General features: G+C 47.9%; 2 protein-coding genes across 9 annotated transcripts in view; both read right to left on the bottom strand.

Annotated features, from left to right (window-relative positions):
- Bcl2l11 (BCL2 like 11) overlaps window positions 1–3093 on the bottom strand; it is a 35895-nt gene extending 32802 nt beyond the window's left edge. The window contains exons 1-3 of one of the 6 annotated variants that reach the window (XM_034495678.2): window positions 1247–1501; window positions 311–447; window positions 53–142 (exon numbers count right to left, since the gene is read on the bottom strand). In XM_034495678.2, coding sequence (XP_034351569.1) covers window positions 53–142; window positions 311–447; window positions 1247–1452 — 433 coding nt within the window. In that variant the 5' untranslated portion in view covers window positions 1453–1501. Of the gene's footprint in view, window positions 1–52; window positions 448–1246; window positions 1502–2860 lie in introns of those variants that run through there. The other 5 variants (XM_076929724.1, XM_034495676.2, XM_076929725.1 and 2 more) reach the window with 5 other exon arrangements.
- A 2566-nt stretch (window positions 3094–5659) lies between these two features.
- The window catches only part of Acoxl (acyl-CoA oxidase like), a 281145-nt gene continuing 262952 nt past the window's right edge, over window positions 5660–23852 (bottom strand). For all 3 annotated transcript variants that reach the window (XM_076929722.1, XM_076929723.1, XM_034495836.2), the window contains one exon: window positions 5660–6293. In XM_076929722.1, the coding sequence (XP_076785837.1) occupies window positions 6105–6293 (189 nt within the window). In that variant the 3' untranslated portion in view covers window positions 5660–6104. The remainder of the gene's footprint in view (window positions 6294–23852) is intronic.

The raw sequence follows: 23852 nt of genomic DNA, 5'->3' as shown, positions 1-23852 counted from the left end.
CCAATATCCAAACAAGCACACATGAACTGCCTCTTACCCAGCTATGGCTTACCCATTGCACTGAGATAATGGTTGAAGGCCTGGCAAGGAGGACTTGGAGTTTGTGTTGACTTGTCACAACTCATGGGTGCCGGGCTCCTGTCTGTGTCAAAAGAGAAATACCCACTGGAGGACCGGGACAGCAGAGAAGATCTTCTCACAAAGATGAAAAGTGGGGATCTGGTAGCAAAAGGGCCAGGGCTGGCCGGTGGGGCCAGCGGGCCCTGAGGGCTGCCGTGGGGGCAGCGGTCCCCTTCGACGTCGGGATTACCTTGCGGTTCTGTCTGTAGGGAGGTAGGGGCCCCAGGCCTGAGCTGGGGAGGCCTCTCAGCAGGCTGCAATTGTCCACCTTCTCTGTCACACTCAGAACTTACATCAGAAGGTTGCTTGGCCATTTGGTCTCTTTTTCTGCAAGGAAACAGGAGGGGGAGGGAAACAACAAAGCGATTATCTTCAGCAAATTTTTAAAATCATTTCATCCACTCGTTAAAAATTCTAGAGTCAACCTCTGATTCTTTGTTGTTTACTTTTCTGACTATCTTCCAAGTAAGACCAAAAGGGCACCCAAAATAATGAAGGTGTGTTTATTTTGATGCAGGCTGAAACTAAATCAGACTACCAAACAAAACAAAGTATCAACTCCATAGCTTGTGGAGTCAGTCGGTGCGCTCACGCACATACACAAGCACAGAAGTTTTAGGAGAAGCAGCTCGTGGGAAGTCTACATTTCGTGCTTTTCCTTCAGGTCAAACTTGAATCAAGTCTGAAAATCCCAGCGGGCTCTCATTTCCCGGGCTCTGATGCGACGCTGGAGCACAGGAGCGGGCGCAGATGCAGAGATTGCAGGCGGCTGGCCGCCTTCCCTGCTCTGGCCCCATTGTTTGCCGAAAATGCTGAGGGCAGCAAGTCTGGAGAAGGTTTGGCAGCGGCCGTCAGTCGTAGTAAGTGCGTCACAATAGAGTTTGTAACTCCGAGCGCAGCTCCGCCCGGGTCGGGCGCCCTCGGCCGCAAGGTCCCTCCTGCTGCCTGCCCTGCGCGCCACCCCAAACACTAAACCACTTCTCTCGGGTGCAACCTTGCCGGAATGTGCATACTTCGGGGCCTTCAGAGACATCCCTTTGAAAGTTCCACACCTAGCTGCGCGCTCTTGGCAATACCCAGCGCAAGGCTGACTCTTTCCCTCCCCGTCCACCACGCCGAGACTCACGTCCGCCCCTTCCCTTCGGAGCGCGGCGTGCTGCTCCGATCGTACGACCCCTGCACGTCGCCACCGAGAAGGCAAGGGAAACAAAGCCGGGTCCTGGGCTCCAGGGCCCCGAGCCTGCCCGTCCGCCCTCCGCCACGCTCCGCCGGGGAGCCCAAGGTTTCGCGCGCCGCGCCTCTGGCCCGCGCTGCACCGGCCGCCGGGATCATCCTCCGCCTCCTCCCGCTCCGCCCCTCGCGCGCAGCTCCCGCCGCCGCGCGGGCACCGCCAGCCCTGCGCCCCTGGCGCCGGCTGCTAGTGCTCCCCATTGGCCCGCCCGCAGTCGCTCCTCATCGTAACCAATGGGCAGAGGCGGCGGGGGCGGCGCCTACGGGTCAGGCAGCCGAAGGCAAGGCGATTGTTGACAAACTCACCGCCCAGCGCCGCTCAGACGGTGCCGGCCGCCGCAGCTCGGGCTGGAACTTAGGGGGCCGGGCTGCTTCGCTTTGCGCCGCTCCGCGCCGCGCCGCGCCCCGCCCCTGGGCCAGACCCGGACGCCGCGCGCCTTGCGGGAATTCCCGCCGCCAGGGCAGCTGGACATTAGAGACAAAGCGAGACCCGCACGTCTCGGAGATCTGCGGGGTCACGATCACACTCCAGGCCACTTCGGGCAAAGGCCCTAATGGCCTCCGCAGTCCCGAGCCGAACTCAGCAACTTCACCTGCTGTGCCCCCATGTGCTACCGACACGCACCAAATATGAACGACCATCTCGGGTCTCGGGCGTGCACATCCAAACCTCCAACCCCACTGTTCAGTTAGCCTTTCACAAGCAGTGCCTGCCCCGGGGGCAAAAAGCTCGGGAGCTCAGGGGTCCGCCAGCCTATGAGACTGGGTCCCGGTGCGATCGGGTTAGATGGAGTAGACAGGGCAGTCAGCTGGCTGGAGCTCGGAACACGCGTATCCTAAGTGGTCCGAGGGGGATTTCGGGGTCTTTAGTCTCCTGTAGATACGGTGCTCCTCAGTATCCACAGGACGCTCGCAAAAAAAAAAAAAAAAAAAAAAAAAGAACCGGGCTGCCAGGGACATCCGGAAAGGCGAAATTGTCCACTGTGGCCAGACTAGCTTGAATGAGTACAAGCAAAGTCTGGGTGCGTGTGATTTTAATACTCAAACCTCCGCAATGAACCCGCGCCAGCGAAGAGTTAAGTCTACCCGACCGCCGCTACGGCGCGGCTACTAGTCTCGGGCCGCCTGGGTCGCGGCGACGCTTCCCGGTTGGACGCACTACCGGCACCACGAAGCGGGACCTCGGCTCCAAGCCGAGACCACGGGCCCTCCTGGCCCGCGAGAGATGCCTCAGCGGCCCCTTGTGCGACATCGGGGCACAACCCAGTCTTCGGTTAAGTGCCTGCAGCTTCTGTGCCCACGACCCTTCCCCAGAAGTGCCCTGGCACGCAGGGACCTCGACCCGACACCCAGCGTTCGTCTCCTGCAGCCGCGCGCCACGCGGGACAAACCAGCGCCTCCACCCGCACGTGCGACACCAGAGACAGATGAAGCCGCAGAGGTGGCTGCGGCGCCTGTCTTCTCTCCATCCCCAGCCTGCCCCCACCCCCGGGAATCGCGGTGTGTTTACCTTGCGTTTCTCAGTCCGAGAATCAGAGTCAGACATTGGGTGGACGAGGGCCAGGGGAAGGGCGCCGAGGCTGTGACGGCGGGAACAGAGGAGGTGGTGTGAATCCAAGTGGAACACAGCTCGCAGAGCGGCTGCAGGAATCCGGTGACGGCGACGACGACGACGGCGACGGCGGCAAGGACCGCTGAGCTCCTACCAGTTGGTGACCCAGTGCCTGCGGGGAGCGAAGTGAAAGCAGCCTGCCCCAGCGACTCAGCTCCTACTGAGCCCCCGCTCCCGCGCCCAATCACCGCGGGCTCCGCCCCCGCTCAGTCCGGCCCCGGGCAAGCCGGAAGGTAAGCCCCACCCCCACGGCCCCCAGGCCGCTGGCGCGTGCAGGCTGCGACAGGTAGTGGGGAGGGTGGCCCCGCCGGCTGTCCTGCAGTTTGCGTGCGCCGCCCACCCCGGCGTGTTTACCCTAGTGTCTTGGCCTGCGGGCAGCTGCATGCACGCCCATCCTCCACTCAGAATGTACCCGCCCCTCCCCGTCCTCCCGTGGCGGCCACCTCGCAGAGCGGAACTTAGGGGGCGCTCAGGGCACGCTGCTCTGTGTCCAGCCTGGCCGCGGGCACCAGTTGGAAGCCTCAGGAGGCGCCCCTGCGCCCTTGCTTTGCGGAGCTTCTCAGCCCGAAACCATGGAGACTAGATTGGTGCAAGGATGGGCAGTGGCCTTTGACTGTCCTTTCCTAGAATTCCTGGCCTGGGGGTGGGGGTGGGGCGAGATCAGCAAGATGCTCACCCCTCCTCGGCTGCGCCTCAAGCGGGACTCTTCATCGCCGCCTTCCCTTCTGCCTTCTGTCCTCATTTAGGTTCTCCCTGGTTCGTGCTCTCTCTCTCTCTCTCTCTCTCTCTCTCTCTCTCTCTCTCTCTCTCTCTCTCTCTCTCTCTCTCTCTCACTCTCTCTCCCTCCCTCCCTCCCTCCCTCCCTCCCTCCCTCCGTGTGTGTGTTGCTGTTGTTGTTGTTGTTGTGTTTTATGTTTGTTTCCTCAGTGCCCAGTTACTTAAGAGGCAAAGTTGTTGTTGGTGAGGACAGTTGAGAGACAAGGGTAGCTTCGGGGAGCGACGGGCGTGCACGACAAGCAAATAAAATAGGAGAATGAGAAAGTTAACGGGAAAAAAATAATTAGAAGGAAAGGGGGGGCTACCAAGGAAAGACGGTTGTGCCATGAGCTGTATTGGGAATCTCAGAATTTATTGGGCTCACAAGGTACCGCCAGGAGCTGTCTATCCATCGGCCCGCTGAAGCTGGCGACCGCAGAGCTGCGGAGTTCAGGGCGAGCTGGGAAAGCCATAAGGGGGTCGAAAACTCCCCCTGACTCTCCTGAGGCCTTCGTGACACCAACGGAAGTCTCGAAGTCAATGGTGCCATGTACATCCCCAACCCCAACGCCTTCTCTCACCGCTGCGGCCGAGAGAAGCTGATCTGGAAATGGAACGTCCCGCACCCCACGCACGAGGATTAAGGAAACTCGATTTAAGGGCTACCCAACCTGCATCCAGGCTGGCAGCAAGAAGGACGTAGCCTTTTCATGCAGAACAAGTCTCGCGGCCTGCCGTCCCAACATTGGGCCATCTTGGTCATTTTGGTGTTTATAAGCGGATCTAACGTCACCGTGACACAGCACAGCCCCAGGCTAAAGTCTTGGTTCTCAGGTAAATCCTGAGAGAGATCAAAGAAGCCATTGGTTCCCAGGGAAGCTGAAGGTCTCAAGGCAAAAAGCCTTGCCCCTGCTAGAGGTGAGGGGTGATCGCTACAAGATTGCACAGGGCAGGGATGAAGATGCAGCCAAGTACACTGCCGATCCAGGTCTTTGCTGACCAAGGCTGTGAACAAGTACGGTGCCTTGGCCGCTCTGCATCCCGTGAAGCCCAACCTGCTGCTGCTACTCCGGGAATCCAAAGCCAGTAACAAGTCTGCCTGCTCTGCGCTCTCAGCAGGGAGCAAGGCACCTCAGACTTGAACTAGAAGAACTAGAAAAGAACCATACAGGGGTGGGGGTGGGGCTAGGGTGGGGCTGGGGGAAGCGCCGGTGTTTCTTTGTGGGAGCAGGCTGCTCTGGAGTCTTCCGATTTTGCAACCCTGGACACGCTAAAAGAAAATATACAGGCACTAGGGAAAGCAACGGGCTGGGCGATGTGCTCTTATTTAGAGCTTAATTAGGAAGCCGGCCTGGAGGCGGAGGCTCTTGCATCACCAGGGAACAAGGCAGTCAGGGGAGCTTTCACCAAGTGCCTCAAGTCAGGTAGCCGCGGGCCTTTGGGCCCATGCAGCTTTCTCCGGCTGTGCCGGGAGAACTTCTGGGATCGGATTTGACGGCAGAGAAGAGCAGCGTGGGAAGGGCCAGTGGGTCACCCGTGCCTTCCCGAGGCTGCCAACGGATGTGGAGGGAGGGAAGCGAGACGATGGCTAGAGACGAGAACGAAACTGGGCAATACAAATGAGAAATTCATTTCCGCCTGTGTAATCTCTCCAAATTGCAAAAACACTTTATTCCAACTATTCCCGAAGCCCGCCATCCCTACCTCTCCAAGCCTCGGGAGCACCTTTCTATCGTTTAATTTATTAAACTTTGCACATATATGCTTTTCTGAAGGGTGGGTAACAGTTTAGTGCGGAGAACCCTTTGTTGTGCATGGTCCTGCGGTCCGGAGATCGCCTACCTGGTTAGACTAGGACGACTCCAGGCTCAAACTCTCCTCTCTCGCCTGCGCATTTCCTCGCAGAGCTGGAGCAAGTCTGATTCACTAATCATCCCTTGTTGAACTTTTGCCCGAGCTTGGAGAGGGTGGAGCTTTCCTCCACCCCTTTTGCCTAAGGGTGTTTGATTTGTATGTTTTGATTTTTTTTTTCACCCAGCGCCAGAGTTTTTCCGAGTCTCTGGGAATCTGAGTCACAGCTGACAGTAGAGATCTTTGGTGGCACCGTGCGGTGGGCGACACGATTGGGGATCCTGGACCATGGCTGGGAGAAGTCAAGGCAAGGGGCCAGGCGAGGTTACGAGACCCAGATAAGTCACTGTGCTACTGGGACATCCATCTAGGGCTCCCTCTCCCGGACAACTTGTCCTGCTCCTTGCCAGCCTTAGCCGGACCTCCTCTGCCTGACCAAAATCCCCAAGGTGGCTGCCCTGCACCTGCCACTTTGGCCTCTGCTCCAGCTCTGGCCAAATACTTGGAAGATGGGACACTACATTTTTCGCCTGGCTCACAGCTTGGCCAGTCGAGAGCGCTCTTCATCCGGCACCAGCGGCTGCGTGGGCGTCGTGTAGAAGGCCTCAGCAGCCCCGGGGTTGGGGGTTTCTGCTATTGGTGCACGGATGATGGTGTGTGGAATGTTGAAGGCAGAGATCACCTTCAGGGCGTCATCCTTCACGGACTCGCACAAATTCAGCAACTGCAAAGATTGACACAGAGGGACAGGTCAGATGTGGGCGCGCTCACGAAGGACTTGCTGTCTGCCCCTTAGAAGTGCAGAAAATTTGGGTTCCCCACAACATAGGAAGTTGTTGTTTCTAAACAGGCTGTGTCTTCTTAAAAATCTCTAAGTCTCTGACCCCCTGGTCGGGCCGAAAATCAGGTCCTTCCCCCACCTTTCTGTTAAGGGATTGAGGGTAGCGGCTCTTTGCTCAGAGTATCTCGATAACTAGAAACTTAGGTCTAAGAATTAGCGCAGTCTTCTCTCCTTTCCTGCCTTCCTTCCCTCTCTTCCTCTCCACCTCTGGAGTGCCACCCTCTGGCGCACAGAGGCAACTGACAAGAACTGAACAGATGAGCCGGTGAAAAGATCTGCTTCATCTCACCAGAAGGGTGTCAACAGAGCTTGGAAGGCAGTAAGGAGGGTCCTAGGGACTGCAGTGGACCACCAAACAAACCAAGGCTCGGCGTTAGTCGCTTTCTGGCCTCTCCAACTGCGCAAAATCGATGAGTGGTTGGCCCACTCTGCTAGACAATGCAGGCACATCAGGACAGACTTCCCAGAAGGGATGAAGGTTGCAGACCAGGGCTGTGTTTCTATTTCATTTTCTATGATTTAGATGCCAGCACCGTCCTACCCACCCACTCACCCCTACAAGGAAGCCAAAATAAAGGATTATTTTTCTAGATCTGAACAAGGGCAGAGGCCTGTTTTCCTTTCCCCTAAGCAACTTCATACTGTCCTCCGACATTTGAAGTCTTCGTTAGGCTATACATGTCTTTGACTGACTGAATAACAACAACCACCTCCAGGCTTTATAGTCTCTTTTTGTGGCTTTAAAAACCACTTTTATGGATCCCACTTTGTTCTTGTGTACTATCCATATTTTAAGAACTACCCCCCAACTCCCACACTGATCATGCCCAAGACATTTCAGGTGTTCAGAAACAATGGGGAACTCCCCCAAAAGAAAGAGGAAGAGGAGGCAGAAGTGTGGAGTGGAGGGCAGTTCAAGGCCCTCTTCCTTCAAAGTGCACCCTATTTTCCAGTGATTTCTAATGAAAAGCTTTGCTTTTCACACACTGTGGTTAGGCACCATCAAATAAGTACTGAAATGACTTTGATCACATTTGCAAGATGTGACAAGACAGACTGTCACTAACCAGGATTTCCAAGTCTGTAATTAATACTCTTGACAAATCCCCAACTAATCTGTCAACTCTTGATGTCTTTTACCACACATTTCAAAACCACGAGATGGTATACCCAGCCCCTGAACTTGCCACGTGTACTCATGTAATTATTCAAGATAATGTTCCCTTTGGGTTTCATTAAGGCAGATAGGCCAACTCTTGTCATGTAGCCGCCAATGGGGGAAACTCATTTTGAAAGAAGGCTTGTGAAGGAACACTATGGGTTTGGTTTGTCTAGTGCGAAATATAGATTTAAAGGTTAGGTATAGAAATTTCAGAAAGTGATTTCTATTTGCTATAAGAAAGAGTTGGGGGGGGGGAAGGAAAGGCCGAATGCTGGTGAAGAACAGTATTTCTATGCTTATCATTCTCAGGAGTGAGACCCCTACCCCCCACAGGTATTGGAAAAGAGGATTGAACTGGTTAGGAAAACCAAACATTGACTACCAAGATAATTTCTAAACCTCAGGTTCTAGAGTAGTTTAAAGCATCCTCCAGCTTTCCCATCCTACTTCAACAGAACCTAGAATATGGAGCTGGAAGGGTGGGATGGGGCTCCCACACTGCACATGGAGCTGGAAGGGTGGGGTGGGGCTCCCACACTGCACACCCATCCATCTTTTCCTATTAAGAGCATAATCTCCAGCCTCTTTTTACTTCCAGTATGCGAACAGTCCTGTGTCAGAGACCACACTGGACTTGAAAAGCTTACATGAACGCCACACACTGCAGAAAATCATGGCCTCTTACATCAGGAAGCTACTACAAAGTTTCAGGGGCTCTTTAAAAAATGCAGTTTGAGTAGGGAGCTGGAGATATGGCTCAATGGTTAGCACACTTGCTACTCTTGCAGAGGACCTGGGATTGGTTACTGACACCCGAATGGTGGCTGACAGGTGTCTCTAACTCTGGTTCTAGGGGATTGAGTTCCCTCTTCTAGCCCCTCTGGGCACCAGGAACACCTATGGTGAACATATATACATGTAAGCAAACACATACACATAAAGCAAAAATAAATCTTAAATACAATCTGCTTAATAAAAACAATGTACTTGGATGGGGCCTGCATAGATGGCTCAGTGGTCACCAGCCCTTGGTGTTCTTTCAGAGAACCCAAATTTGGTTTACAACTACCTGTAACACCAGTTCTCAGGAATCTGTCACCCTCTTCTGGCCTCTGCAGGCATATATATGTATGTGGTTCACATACAGCCTAGCGGACACACGCACATGGACATGTAAGATAATAAATACAAACCAGAAAGCAAGCAGAAACATGGGGCACAGGAGGCCCAGAGTGTGGATATATGACTCTGTGACCTGGAGGAGGGATTCCTGTCCTTACACCCACCTGCTTACATATTTTCTTTCTTCTCTCCTGTTTGACTCTCCCAGCACTGCCATATCCAGTTAGAAAAAGGAGATGGCCTAGAAGCAGTAGTCTCTAAGCTTCCCACCCACTAAGCTTTCTTATTTCCATTCAGTAAGGCCCTGACCATGTAGGAATTTGCAAGGTGTGGTACCCAACCGCTGCTTGCTCTCTGTGAATAGGTTTTCCTGCTTCTGTGTGTCTTGCCTGTTTCCAGCTCCAGATACTTTTGGGGAAACCCAAACTGAAACACATGGAGAAATGAATGGCTAGTCAAGTGAGCTGCTCCTTTCCTGCTTGGACACTGTGCTAGGTTCTTTATTTCCATCCCACGTATTTGAGAGGACACATGGCTCATGTAGCAAGTAGAAGGTGAATTCCACAGGCTAGGCCTTGAAGAGGCTCCACAGACCCTGCTCTTGTTCTCCTGTGACCCTGATACCACTTTCTGTCCCGTATCACCTGCTGGTGAATGGAAACCTATTAAAGAAGAGGTAAGGAGCCTTGGCCAACAGCCAGCACCCACTGCCAATGCAGCAGGGCCACCTTGCCTCCCCCCCAACCCCAGTACTGTTGTGTCCACTTGACTGTTAACTCCAGCAATGATCACACATAAGATAACCCAAAGAACTTCAGCCTCACAGAGCTGAAATTAATTACTATTAATGGTTATTCCCAGAAATGTAAAGCAAATAAACTTGCTATATCAATTGTACCCATTTTCGAAAGGAACCCAGTGGAGTTGACATCATCTCTAAATGACTGTTTGGTATTGACTAATTTCCTGTCCATTATGTTCAGCCAACTTGATTTCTGATAAACCTGGATATTGGGAAAGAAACCAAAAATGAAGAGGAAGTGGGGCTGGGGATGGCTCAGCAGGTAAGAATGCTTGCTGTTCTTGCAGAGGACCTGGATTCAGTTCTCAGCACCCACATGTGGTCACAACTAGCTGTAACTTCAACTTCATGGGATCCATGTGTGCGTATGTCCAGAGACACAGAGATATGAATGAAAAAGAAACGAATCATTTTAAAAAGCAAGAGAATCTCCAAGGCTAGAGAGATGGCACAGTAGTTGGAGTGCTTGCCACACACAAGAGGACCCACACCTATGCTAGTAAATAAGAGGCATCAAATAAACAGGTACAGTCTGCAGCGGCCATGCCAGCCAGCTCTGGAGAGTGGAGTGAGGATTCCTGAAAAGAGAGAGAGAGAGAGAGAGAGAGAGAGAGAGAGAGAGAGAGAGAGAGAGAGGAAAACATTTGGTATGGACACTGGCCCCCACACGTTCCACACTTACATCCAGGCAAATATATACAAAGGAGAAGAAATCTTCAAATTAATGAGAAAATGTTGTTTAATTTAACGATGTGATGGAAACAAAATTCAAGCTATTAGTGAAATGAAGTTTCTGTATTACTTTTGTTTTATTTTTGATACCGGGTCACACTATGTAGCCATGGCTAGCCTGGAACTCACTAGATCGACCAGGATGTTCTCAAACTAACAAATATCTGCCAATCTCTGCCTCTCAAGTGCTGAGATTAAAGGTGTGTACTACCACGTCTGGTTTCTGTGTTATTTGTGGCTATCAGTTAATATCTTTGTTCTTCCTGTGACATATAAACTAGTCTTCTCACTAAACACCCAAAGGTCTTGTTCTGACTCAGTCCCTACCTGCTTGTCTCCCTTGAAGATAGTATCGCGACTAATTCTGATTGTCAACTTGATTGGATTAAAAAAAATATTGGGCTGGGTCATGGTGGTGCATGCCTTTGATCCCAGCACCTGAGCAGCAGGAACCGGGGAATCTCTGTGAGTTCAAGGCCAGTCTGGTTTATAGAGTGAGTTCCAGGACAGCCAGGGCTACACAGAGAAAACCTGTCTCCAAAAAAACAAAACAAAACAAAACAAACAAAAACAAAAACCAAAACAAAGCAAACAAATAAAAAAGAGATAATTTTTGATATTAATCTCTGGTCTCTACATGCATGTCCATACACATAAGTGAGCACACACATATGTGCTCATACAAATATAAAAACACTCATACATACACACATACACACACACACACACACACACACACACACACACACACACACACGAAAATGAAAAATGGTGGTGGGGTTGCTGCTGCTGCTGCCGGTGGTGGTGGTGGTGATGATGATTTGTGACCCACAGGCTTGAACCCAGGATCTCATGTTTGCCCAGCCCTTCTATGATTATTATCACAGATTCTCTAGATTCTCTAGTTAGCAGTAAATATTTCTTTATGCGCTGGCATTTCCTTTAGCGAGAATGCTAAATCACCATTACCTAAAACAAGAGTGCTGACACAGAGGCATCGATTTAACCACTTAATAAAAGTGTCTGACATCGATTCAAACTGCTGCTGATTCATAAGAGGAAAAGTGTCTACAGAAGTCAAGCGTGCACGGCTTTCCCTTTAGAATACAGGAAACCATATGAAAGGATCAGCAATGGAATTAAAGTAACCACAGGGCTGCGCTTGCTGGCATTTCTAACAGACAAAGGCATTTACACAAAACGAGAAAGAATATTCAATTAGGTGGTTATCACAGAGCTAGCACACCACTTTCACACCTTTTAATACCAAAGAATATGGTATCTAAAGCAACTGATGGTTCAGTCTGATAAGCACATAACCGAGAGGGAGTGATTTTCAGTCACAAAAATTTCTTCAAGGGCAGAAACCTCACAAATGCATGAAATACAGCACTAAATACAGCCATCCCTCTGGTGTCTCCAGGGAGTGCTTCTGAGACTGGGGTGCTTCCTTACAGAGAGCTATGGGTGCTTAAATCCCTTAACTGCAATGCGGTGATATTTTCGGCCACTTTAGGTTCTCTCTGTGCTTCCCACCCCCACCAGTTTAATATTCCACACGATGGGGGTGCTGGAGCAGTGCCTCTTACTGCATTCCAGGTTTCCCAGTTCTGTCCAGCCTCATTCTATACAGTCACTCACCCCGTGTTTGAAGCATCAGGAACTTTGGTTTATCCCCAAGGACCTTGTGTCTCTATGAAGCTACTTCATCATTTTGAGCACAGCCCTGCTTCGTAAGTATGGCTTTGCTTTGTCTGGATTCTGTATCTTCTTCACAGGGGAGCAAAGTTCTCTCCACTTCTTTCGAATCCTAACTAGAATTAGAACCCTTACAAGTTGCTATTAAAAGCACTTGTGTCCATGAAGCTAAAAAGTCCAGGACACATACCTTCTTGATAATAATGATAAATCCATACTCTAAAGTCGAATACTTAGGGAGGGTCCAGTAGGATGTGGACTTAGTAGGTTTAATTGTACAAGCCAATGTACAAGAATAATAGTCTACACTACATCTAGGGCATGTAGTCGGATTATATACAATTAAAATATGCCATCTAATAGCTTTAGGAATATACAAATTAAGGCTTAACATAGTGAAGTATGCTCAAGAATTCTACGGCTAATCAAAAAGATCTGCTGGAGAGAAATGACTGGATGAAGTGACACGCCGTGTTCACAGACAGAGTGTTATAGTCGGTGGAAATGTGAGTGGGAAATATATAGGCAATTCTAAAATGTATAGAGAAATTTAAAAAAATAGGACAGACAAAATAATTTTGAAAAGAAGGAATACAATACACAGATTTGTATTATCCAATATAAGATTGATTATAACAATCAAGACAAAATTAGTAAAGATAATAGACAAGCCAATGAATGGAGTAAAACACAAAATCACCAATGGCCTCATAATCATATGTTCAGTCAATTCTCCCCCAGAGAAGGCAAAATACTTGAATGGGAAAAGGCAAGTTTATTAACACGTCATGATTAGATACTTGGCTAATTTTATGACAGCCCACTTCTACCTCATCCTATGCTCAGAAATTAATTTGAGATAGGAAGTAAACATCGTTGTAAAAGCAACTGCCATTTGCTTTCCAGGAAAGCCTAAGGGAATATCTTTACAGCCTTCAGTTAGGCAAAAAGTTTTCAGGAAAGGTACAAGGATACTAGTAAAAACTGATGGCTTATATCCCAGCAAACTTAAAGCCTGATGCTTATCAAAAGAAATTAAGAAAATGACTAGGCCACAGGATTGGAAAATTAAAAGTTCTCATATTTACAATGTCTAGCAAATTCCTACCACATAGCATTATGTAGTTTTTAATAGATAGAGGACAAAAATCATATATTTCACAAAAATATTAGGATATATCAATGAGCAGTAAGCTTGAAGGATCCTCAACATCATCAGATGTCCGAGAGATGACTATTAACACAGTGAGATAGCATGCCTGTTAGTACCCATGTCTGCTACCTCTCTGGGACAATGGGACTCTGTACTCAGTGACTGTGCTTGAGGTCACCTGGAGGTGAAGGCCAGTTACTGGAGGCCATGACACAGCAGAGTCTTAGAGCAAAGATCCTTGGAGAAGGAGAAGAGACAGTGAGAGGCCAGAAAAGTCTGCACAAAGAAATACTAGTCGGGGAGCAATACAGAGGAAAGGACTAACACATCACAGACATATGCTGCACAGAGGGAGCCAGTCTGTCTGCTCCCCCAAGTTCTGCAGCAGGGGAACTGAGTTACACACACAGTAGGAACTGCAGGAGACAGGGAAGGCAGAGACAGAAAGCTGGCTCCCAGAAACTTCTCCCACAATGGACACTTTCTCCAATGTGATTAACATTGTCTGTGTTATACAGTCTGCCTTCTGGCAAAACTCAACAAAGTATATCAAAATTTACACATTTCAGTATATGCAAAATGAGTTCCATTTTTCCATGTTAATTTTTAATTAAAAGGTTTCAGTTGGAAGAAAAACCAAGACAAAGGCAAATTTAGAGAAAGCAGTATGTGACTGCAAACTTTAAACTTTAGTTTTTGTTAAAAATAACAGAAAATAGCATCTACTATCACTATATATAAAGGGTGCATTTTGACTCCTAGAAAGTAGGATGAACATAATAATATAGTTTTACATTGTGTGTGTGTGTGTGTGTGTGTGTGTGTGTGTGTGTGTGTGTAAATCATGCATGTGGAAGGCAGAGAACAACTTTTGGTAGTTTGGTAGTCTGTTTTCTCCTTCCATCATGTGGACCCCAGGAACTAAACTCAGGTTGTCAGGCTTGGTGGCAAGTACCTTGACCAACTGAGCCTGCTCGCTGGTCCAATAATACAATTTTTAAAAATGGAAAATGCAATGCATTTTGTTCTCTTCATTTTACCATAAAAGGACAGCCCTTCCCAGAGGGATCGCCCCTGTTCGGAAGTTGGCCTATATGATTGGAAGAGTTGCTCTAGATTAGATGAAGGGCAATAAGTTCACAAGGTCAAAGAGTGCAGCACGTGTAGGGATGGCTCTGATGCTAAGGTCCTGTTCCCCAACTGCTACTTGATCTATCACTGAAGATGGAACGGGCCAATTGCTGGGTAGAAGGAATAGACGGGACTTCCAGGTCCCCACAGGCAAGCAAGCAGACTTAAGGGGAGGAAAGAGTTTTTACCATGCTTTGGAGGGACAAAAGGTAACCAGCCATGTGAAATCTCCGGAGAAGTTGCTACAGGCTGCTTCTCCACAGGCTGCTTCTCCAGGTGGAAGGATGGGGTGTTGAGCTGGGGCTAAAGATAACTGAGCAACTGGAGTTGAGGACAGATTAGGGTGCTGAGCTAAGAGTATTGGGGAGGGCACACTAGCCATGGAGATTAATAACACCCAGCAATTGAGCCAATAAGGCAAGCTGAAATTGAACAACTGTGTGTGCTTGTTTTTCATCCTTGGATTTAATATTCTCTGGGCAGGGGCTGGTGGCATGGTCCATTCCTGGAGCTTAGGCGGTGTAGCAAAAGCTAAATGCAACAAGGAAGACTCTTTAACATGAGGCCAAGGGACTAGAAATGGCTCAGGTAAAATGGGACTCCCAGAGTCAACTGATCTAGGACCTGAGGAATTCAGAAAGTTCTCTAGAAAGGACTCTGACTTGAAGGAAATGGCTCGGTGGGAGCATGCTGCTCTAGCTCACCTGAGGCTCAGTCCCAGCACACTTGTGTAAACCCCATCCTATCTGACCACACTTTTCTTTGCATAAAAGCCCATTCTGAGAAGACAGATTCCCTATTCCCTTAACCACAGTGAACACCCTAGATACTTTAGTAAAACAAACCTGAGAGGACTTGAAAGGATGAAGAGAGAAACAGATTTCTAGGGCCTGTGGGTTCCTGGGTGATTGGGATGGTATTTCTGATTGCCAATTTGACTACATCTGAAATGAACTACAATCCAGAAATGGAGGGCACACCTGTGTTCCAGACCTTGAGGTTGGAAGACACAGGCTTTTGACCCAGATCTTGACATGGGATGACATGTGCTTTCAATCTAGAGCTCGAGGCATAGTGGCCATGAAAAGCTTAGGCCCAGCCAAGGTAGTACTAGTCTTTAATCCCAAGAGACAGAAGCAAGCAGATCTCTGAGTACAAAGCCAGCCTGGGACAGAGCAAGTTCCAAATCCAGTATATACCTTTAATCTGAGCCACACCTCTGCTGGAGGCCTACATAGGACAATGGAAGAAGGAAGGCTCATCCTTCTTTGCCTGCTTGCACTTACTTGCCAGCATAGTTAGAACAAAGTTTTTTAGGATTCCAGCGTATACAGAAGACAAGCTGAAACAACCAGCTTCATGGGACTGAGCATCTTGGACGTCCCACTTACAGCTGTCCATTGTTGGGTTAGTTGGAAGTCATTACAATAAATACCCTTAATATATAGAGACATTCCGTAAGTTCTGTGACTCTGTGGAACCCTGACTAATACAGTGATAGTGGTAACTTCCTTAATTTTCTTTCTGACCCACAGATCCCCAGCGTAGAGATACCCCAACAAATGTATGTTGTCTCTCACCAAAGCACCAGGTAAGGGCAGTTTCACTACACAGAGTTTTGGTATGTGATTGTTCTAGTTCATCTAAGCTACACAGAGAAAGCTGTATCCACACTCCCAATAGCTCAATAGGCCACATGGATAGTCTTCTATCCCAACAGGTTGTAGCAAGATCCTCATGGGGATCTGTGCCTTCTCCCTCCTGGCAGTGGAGAGCCCTTTTCCTCTCCCACATAGACAGAGACGGCCTGGTGAGAATTTAGCATTAACATGAAAGTGACCAGGCCACATGGGGAAAGTGATGAGATCGTCCTGTCTCTCCCTACCAGAGGAATTGATGAGGCCAAGTTGAACCCCCTACACTCTAGAGTTTCCTTTCTGTTGCAGGGTTTGAACATTCTGACTAAAGCAACTAAGGGTAGGGAAGGGTTTATTATTACACTCCCAGGTCTGGGAGGAACCAAAGTAGAATCTTGAAGTAGCAACTGTGGAGGAGCACTGTTGCCCGCTGGCTTGCTGGCTCACTCAGTGAGCTTAGCTCGCTTTCTAGTACAACCCAGGAAATGGTGCTACCCACAGTGGAATGGGCCCTTCTGCATCACTTAACAATCAAGATCATTCCCCATGCCAACCTAATCTGAGCTATCCCTCAGCTGAGATCACCTTCTCAGGTGACCCTAGACCAGCAGTTCTTAAACCTGTGGGTTGTAACCTCTTTGGGGTTCTGAGTGGCTTTTTCACAGAGATCAATCACCCAAGACCGTTGAAAAACACAGATATTTACAATACGATTCATAATAGTAGCAAAATTAAAGTTTTGAAGTAGCAACAAAATAATTTTATGGTTGGGGGTCCCTTCAACATGAAAAATTGTATTAAAGGGTTGCAGCATTAGGAAGGCTGAGAAACTCTGCTCCAGACTGTTGAGTTGATAGTTAAAACATCTATCAACAGAGATGGAGTAGGGGACTTGGAATTTTATCTCTATTACATGGTGATGAGGTGAGATACCCCTACCACTCCCCCACAGTGCTAGAGGAAGCCAGCTTGAGTTGCTTAAGCAGAGCCAGATTGTTTTGTGACATAAAGCCTCAAACATTCAGGTTTCAATCAAAAGACACTCATCATACCCAGAGCCAGGAAAATGCCAGGCTAAAAGATGACAGCGAGGCCAGTGCAGAGAGGACTTCGATAAGAGCACTAATGGGTGGAGACTTAAGTAGCCTCATAAAAATGCTCCAGTGTTTGGTTATGAGCAGGCTTGCACACAAGGACCAGCATCTGCATACTGCCCAGGGTGGTGAACATAGAAAATCGTGGCACAGCGAAATGCTGTGCTCACATGCTGTGCTCAAGCTCAGAAAACAAGAACACCTGGATCACATAACTGTGGGCATGTAAAGATGCCATGTCCAATCTAGCAAGGAAGGGTGTCCGGTCCTTTAAAATATCAACATGTATCCACCATATGATCTAGCAAGAGTTCCTGGGCATTTACTCTGTAGAAATTTGAATTTATATACACACAAAATCCTGTGCATCATTTTAAAACCAAGTTGTTTTAGCTTTTTTTTTCTTAAAGTGGTTTTAACTGTTAAAAACTAAACTGGTTTTTCTCATTGTTGTATACTCACGGTGTATACACTCACTGTTGTATACCCACAGTTGTATATCCATGGTGTATACTCACAGTGAAATACTACTCGGTAATTATTAAATCAGGCTCTTGATACATGAAACAGCATAGACGTCTCTCCAGAAAATGATGCAGAAGGGTAAAGCTGATTCTGAAGCATGTATGCTATGTGACCCATCGATAAAAAGATAATTATGCAAATGAAGGATAGATTGGTGTATGTGGGCTGGGATTAAAGAGAGGGAGTAAAGGAAGACAGTACAACCATAAAAGAGCCACGAGAGGGTTCCCGTGGCGAAGGAAGCACACTACACCCTCCCTGTGTCAAGGTAACTGTATCCCAACCTGCATGAGATGTTCTAAAGCTTTGCAAGGTATTTCCAAACAGGGGAACTAGGTAAAGAACTGTGAAACTGCTACGCATTATTCTTGACAGGTACATGCAAACATGTAATTCTCCCCAAACAAAACATTTAATTCAGAAAGAAAACCAATGAAATCATAGCATAAATTTCAAGTTAGATTCTAACAAGAGAATTTTATATTAGGCCCCAAAGCCTCCTCCTCTGATTTTTATGCCTTTTAGTGGCATATGATGTGCACAAAGAGATCTAAGCTCAGCAGCTTGCTAAATTATGCCAGAACGAACACACTTATTTATCACATGGGTTAAGAAATAGAACATCTGCCACCCAAAAGACTTTAAAAAATAATCCTGTGCTCACACCTGACATTCTTGTTATACTGGCTCAGCGGTAACTCATTATCTTAACAGAATGGGTGCCTGTGGCTCTGATGTGAGCCTATGGCTCCATGTGAGCAACTAGCTGCCCAGGAACCGAGGATGCAAAAGCCTCAGCTTCCCACAGATGTACCAGCTCCCACAGGTCAAACTTGTCCCTTTTCTGTTACCCTCACATGCTATCCTCATCTGGTTACTAAGTCCCAAGCATTGTTAGTCTCCCAGAGAAGGAAAAACTTTAAGCTTCACTCAGCAATGTTTTTTCTTTCTTTCTTTCTTTCTTTCTTTTTTTTTTTTTTTTTTTTAAAGAGCAGGTGGGGACAGGGGAAGGCACAGGGATGTGGCAGTAGCTAGCACTAGAGAGATGGTTTAGTGGTTAAGAGCATTTACTTCTTTTGCAGAGGACCTGAGTTTGGTTCTTAGCACCCACATCTGGCAGCTAACAACTGCCTGTTAACTCCAGTTCAAGAGGATCTAACACCCTCTACTGGCCTCCTCTGGTACAGCATGAACATGGTGTACATAAGCCCATGCAGGCACATATACATACATGTACATAAAAAATGAATAAATATTAAAACTAATAATTGAAGGGAATAGACAATTTACCTTTAGGAAATGAAAGGTAATCACAAGGAGATTTGATTTTATAAGTGTTAACTTATGTCAAAATGGATACACTGAGGATTTGTTTCTGTTCCAGGTGAAATCCATTACATTTTACAGGAATCATAGTAAGATCATTGTCCATAATTGTGACTGGGCTCCAGTAGGATCCATCTCTTGAAGTCTTCTTGGTACAGCACAATCACTCTTAGGTACAAATCCCAACCATCAGAAATCTGTGAATCCTGAGTTGAGGGTGTGAAACCTCAGAGAGAAGAGTCCCACTTACCCAGTATGTGAGACATCTCCCTGAGGGGCCCAGGCTGATGGCCCTGGAAGAACTCAGAGGCTGGATATCTGCAAAATAACTCTCTTCATCTGCTGCTCTTGAATGAAGGCAATAGAGCAATCCTGGTTCATTTCCCAGATACACAAAGCTCTACTGTGGGCATGATGTCTGACCAGGCAGCTGCCAGGTGAAAATCAGGACGGGTGTTTGGGTATGACCTCATGATCTTCTGCTACTGCTTAAACCGAAGAAACCAAACCCCACATGTATTTTCTTAACCTCAACTCAACAACTCCAATTTATCAGTTTAAGCTAGAGTTTCATGCCACCGATGCACACAGGAGTCAGGAGGGAAAAGGAGAAGGAGACATCCCCAGCCCTTAGCAGAGGACTGCAGCACTAACAGTCTTCCCATCTCCCTGTTTTAAGGTTTTTGGTCCTAGGAATAGATGGTTGGCTAGGACAGATGGTCTAGTTGTTCCCTGTTATCCTCCGGAGGGGCACCAGCAGTCCTACAGAAGAGACAGTGGGTTCAGCCCCATTCTGGTTACCCTTTCAATTCCAACAGGATTTTAAGCCTTTCTAGTTACGTGTCCAGTGAGTCCATTCCAAAGCAACACCATTACCTACTCTTTGACCTTGGTCCCAGGCAGGACCTGTGTCCCTTTTCCCTAGCAGACTAGCTCTCATCACCTCTCCCCTTTGGCAGGGATGTCACAACAGGGTTTCTATACCTTAGCACTTGCCAGAAGCCACACCAGATGGGCTTAAACTGGTGGGAAGCAGGGATCTTTTCTTACACATCTGACAAGGAAACTGAGAGTGTAGGCAGTAGCTGAGGCTTTAGGGCCAAGGAGCCCTGCCTCAATTTCCTACTCCTGTGGATATTTTCAAAACCTACTGCTTGAAACCTCAGCTCATGCTGCACTGATCTTGCCATCTGAACTTCTGCTGAGCTGCCTTGGGCAAAGGCAAACAGGGATGGGAAATCTAAGTGTTCTTCAGGAGGAACATCCCATGGAGCATAGAACACAGCCAAGGAAGCCTCTGCAGAAGGTGAAATCTCCATGAACCCTTTCTGAGCTTCATGACTTTGAGTGTGGGGAATACATTCTCCGGGAAGCTAAGGCGGAGGCCAAGGGTTCATATCCCAGCACCATTTTTTTTCCACTTACAGCTCTTCCCCTAATTTTTTTTCTGTTGCTTTTTCTTCTCCAAATCTTTTAGCATTTGCATTTATAGTCTATGCTTAGTTCAAAATGAATGAGTAACCTTCGTGAATACAACAAGCACCAAATATAAATAAATAAAAACCCTGAAAGGTACAAATGTAATAAATGAGCGCCACCCGTCTCCTGAATTCGAGCAGTAGTCCAGAGATCCTTGCTTAAGGGATGCTTCTGCACATTCTTACTCTAAGCCATATTTAAGGATGAAGCCATGTGCCAGTGGTACTGGGAACTATAGGAAGGACCCATCAATCATTAATCTCGAATGCTTCTCCTTTTCAGCAATTTAACTATCCGATTGACTGAACTGAAAATTAAACTCTAAATGGAAGGGTCATTCTAGTAGGAGCAAGCAGAGCCAAGAGCCCAGGTCACACCCCATCAGCAGACTCCCAGAAGCTCTCATCCACTCTGGTGGGGAAATGAATCATCTCATCCTGCAGGGCAGACCAAGGCTGCTGGGTCTGCTCTCTGCTTTGTCTTACAAGTGAAGTAAAGCAAAAACATGGGCTCTGTCTGACACATCTGTGGGTGCATCAAAGAAAACATTCTCAGAGTCATGGGAGAAGAACTCGAGTGGGCTTAGCTCCAGTAGAGATGTGTCCTAACTCAAAATAGAACAGCAAAATGGAGTAGTGCAATGTGCTTGAATGTGGGGGTAGGGGTGTCAATTTTTTTTAGACAGAGTCCTGGCTGGTATTTCTCTTCTTATTTTATGAATGAGTTTTTGGTGTTTGAACACTGGGATTCTCTTTTGTGATTTCCTGTGGCCTCTGAGAGGTAGAAGGTTAGCCCTCTTTCTGGAAAATCCTTTATTATCTGTGAGTCGTTGACATCTATGTTTCCAAGTACAGCAGGAAACAGAACCTAATTCAACATTTTGCTAGGTATTATCTCCACCATACTGCAGATGGTCCTCTTTTGATCTGCAGCCCATAGCTAGGATGTTGTTCACGTAACACACACCAACTGGAATGCTTCCTTCGGTGTTGATTTTGCTGTTAGTGAGAGTAATGTAACACACTTCTGTATGGTGAAATCTGTCAGGTTTCTCCTCTGCATACTCTATGTTTTTTAAAAAGATTTATTTTATTTTCAATTAAGTGTATGTTGAGTGTCTCTGTGTGGAGTATATGCACATCAAGAGCAGTGCCGTAATTGACCAGAAGAGGGCATCAGTTTCTTCTGGAGCTGGAGTTACAGACCACTGGAGTTACAGTCTCCTCACATGGGGACATGCTTTTCATGGCTGAGCCATCTCTCCAGCCCCAGTTATTTTTACCTTTTGTCCCAATCCTATCCATTTCCCAAGATTTGTTGCTCCTTTTCTCAACAAGTGGTTAGGAGACAAGAATGAATGCCAAGTGTGTTTGCTGTTGCTTGCTAGTCCCATTTCCTAGCAAACACATTAATAGAGAGGCTTGGAGGTGAGAAGATGCAGGTCTCTCTAACTGTGTCTGGTTCCTGTTTCATTCTGAGCCCGTTTCCTCATCAGAGAGGGAGGAAAACCAAAAACTATCCACAGGGTTGGGGGTTGTGTGGAATGATGCCAGATAGCCTGTCTGTCCCTGAAAGTAGCTTTTGTCGTTATTGTTTCTGCTGCCGTTGTACTGGTTGCTGTGGTTGTTGTTGCTGTTATTATTGATGTTGTTTTCTTACACCAACTTTTCTGCTGAATATTGTCAAAATATTTGGGAAACATTTTCAAAGCATCAGCGATTTGACAAAACAAATAAAAGCAATTTTAAGAAAAATTAGAGAAATAAGAAAGAAAATTGCGTTTTCCCTGAAGCCATGTATCATTTCCAGCAGACCTGAACTTTCTCTTTGATAGAGGGGACGTGGCTGAGGAGAGGGCTAGAGGGAATGACAGCAAAACAGCAGAGACAGCACTAGGTAAAAACCTTAATAGGAGACCTTGTCACAACAAACTGGATGGTAGGGAACAGGCAGGTGAAGTAATTCCTCCCCAAATTGTATGAATCTTTTGAAGAAACCTCAAGCAGGGCATTCAGCTTAAGGCTGGTCTCGTCCTGAATGTCTCTTCAGAGTGCGTTGTAAGGTGAAATAATTCCAATCGACTTTATGAAAATCACACAGATCATTACTCAAAAACACCAAGCAGCACACACAGAAGATAACACAGCTGACACAGGAGGAAAAGGAAATAAAAGTTTAAAAACATAAGAACCTGAAATTGTTACCTGAAGGTAATAAAATCTTTGGGGAAATAAAGGACAATGCTAAATATATTTTGGGAATAGAAACTAAAAAGTGTCTCCAGGGAAGATGACAAAGAAAGCAGGGACCTGTCCACATAAAAAGTCTGACAGCTAGAATAAAACCTGAGGGAGGGAGAGGGGGAGGGGCTAGCCCCAAGGAGAGTCACACCTGAGGAGCCAGGGAACTTGAAATACTAGAGGAAACACCTAGGCCACTTTCAGGGACATAGAGAATTTCTGACTGTCTCATATAGATTTATCAGAACCCTCCTGCTGTTCATCTTCTATTGACGAAGGACCCCAAACCTATTTGAAAAAAAAAAAAAAGCTAATATTTTCCTGGATGACTAGCGGTTCCTGAAAAGGGGTATGGTGGAAGTGAGAGGAGATGATGTAGGTAGGAGGTGGCAGAGGGAGACGTGGTGGAGGAGGAGGTGGTGGAGGGGGAAGTGGTGGAGGAGGAAGTGATGGAAGAAAGATGATGGGTAGGGGAGATTATGGGGGGAGATGATGGAGGGGGAGGTGATAGGGGAGATGGTAGAGGTAGGAGGTGATGGAGGGGGAGATTATGGAGGTAGGAGATAATGGAGGGAAAGCTGATAGGGGAGAAAATGAAGGTGGGAGGTGATGGAGATGGAAATTATGGAGGTGGGTGGTGATGGTGGAGATGATGGAGGTGGGAAGTGATGGAGGGGGAGATGATGGAGGGGTATGATGGAGGTGGGAGATGATGGAGGTAGGAGGTGATGGAGGTGGGAGGTGACAGAGGGGGAGATGATGGGGAGGTGACAGAGGGGGAGATGATGGGGAGGTGACAGAGGGGGAGATGGTGGGGAGGTGACAGAGGGGGAGATAGTGGGGAGGTGACAGAGGGGGAGATGATGGGGAGGTGACAGAGGGGGAGATGATGGGGAGGTGACAGAGGGGGAGATGGTGGGGAGGTGACAGAGGGGGAGATGGTGGGGAGGTGACAGAGGGGGAGATGGTGGGGAGGTGACAGAGGGGGAGATGATGGGGAGGTGACAGAGGGGGAGATGGTGGGGAGGTGACAGAGGGGGAGATGGTGGGGAGGTGACAGAGGGGGAGATGGTGGGGAGGTGACAGAGGGGGAGATGGTGGGGAGGTGACAGAGGGGGAGATGGTGGGGAGGTGACAGAGGGGGAGATGATGAGGAGGTGGTGGAGGGGGAGATGCTGGAGGGGAAAGTGATAGAGGTGGGAGGTGATGGAAGGGGAGACATTGGAGGTGCACCAGCTTCCTTATTCTCTCCCTTTTGAGAACACTTGCATGCTCCAAGTTGGCAGCCTAGAATTCAACAAGGAGGCCTTTGAGTAACCCCATTTGCCCTTCCAGAGAAAG

This window comes from Arvicanthis niloticus, chromosome 2 (genome assembly GCF_011762505.2).
Source record: "Arvicanthis niloticus isolate mArvNil1 chromosome 2, mArvNil1.pat.X, whole genome shotgun sequence".
NCBI lineage: Eukaryota > Metazoa > Chordata > Mammalia > Rodentia > Muridae > Arvicanthis > Arvicanthis niloticus.
This window is presented reverse-complemented; position numbering and strand designations above follow the sequence as displayed.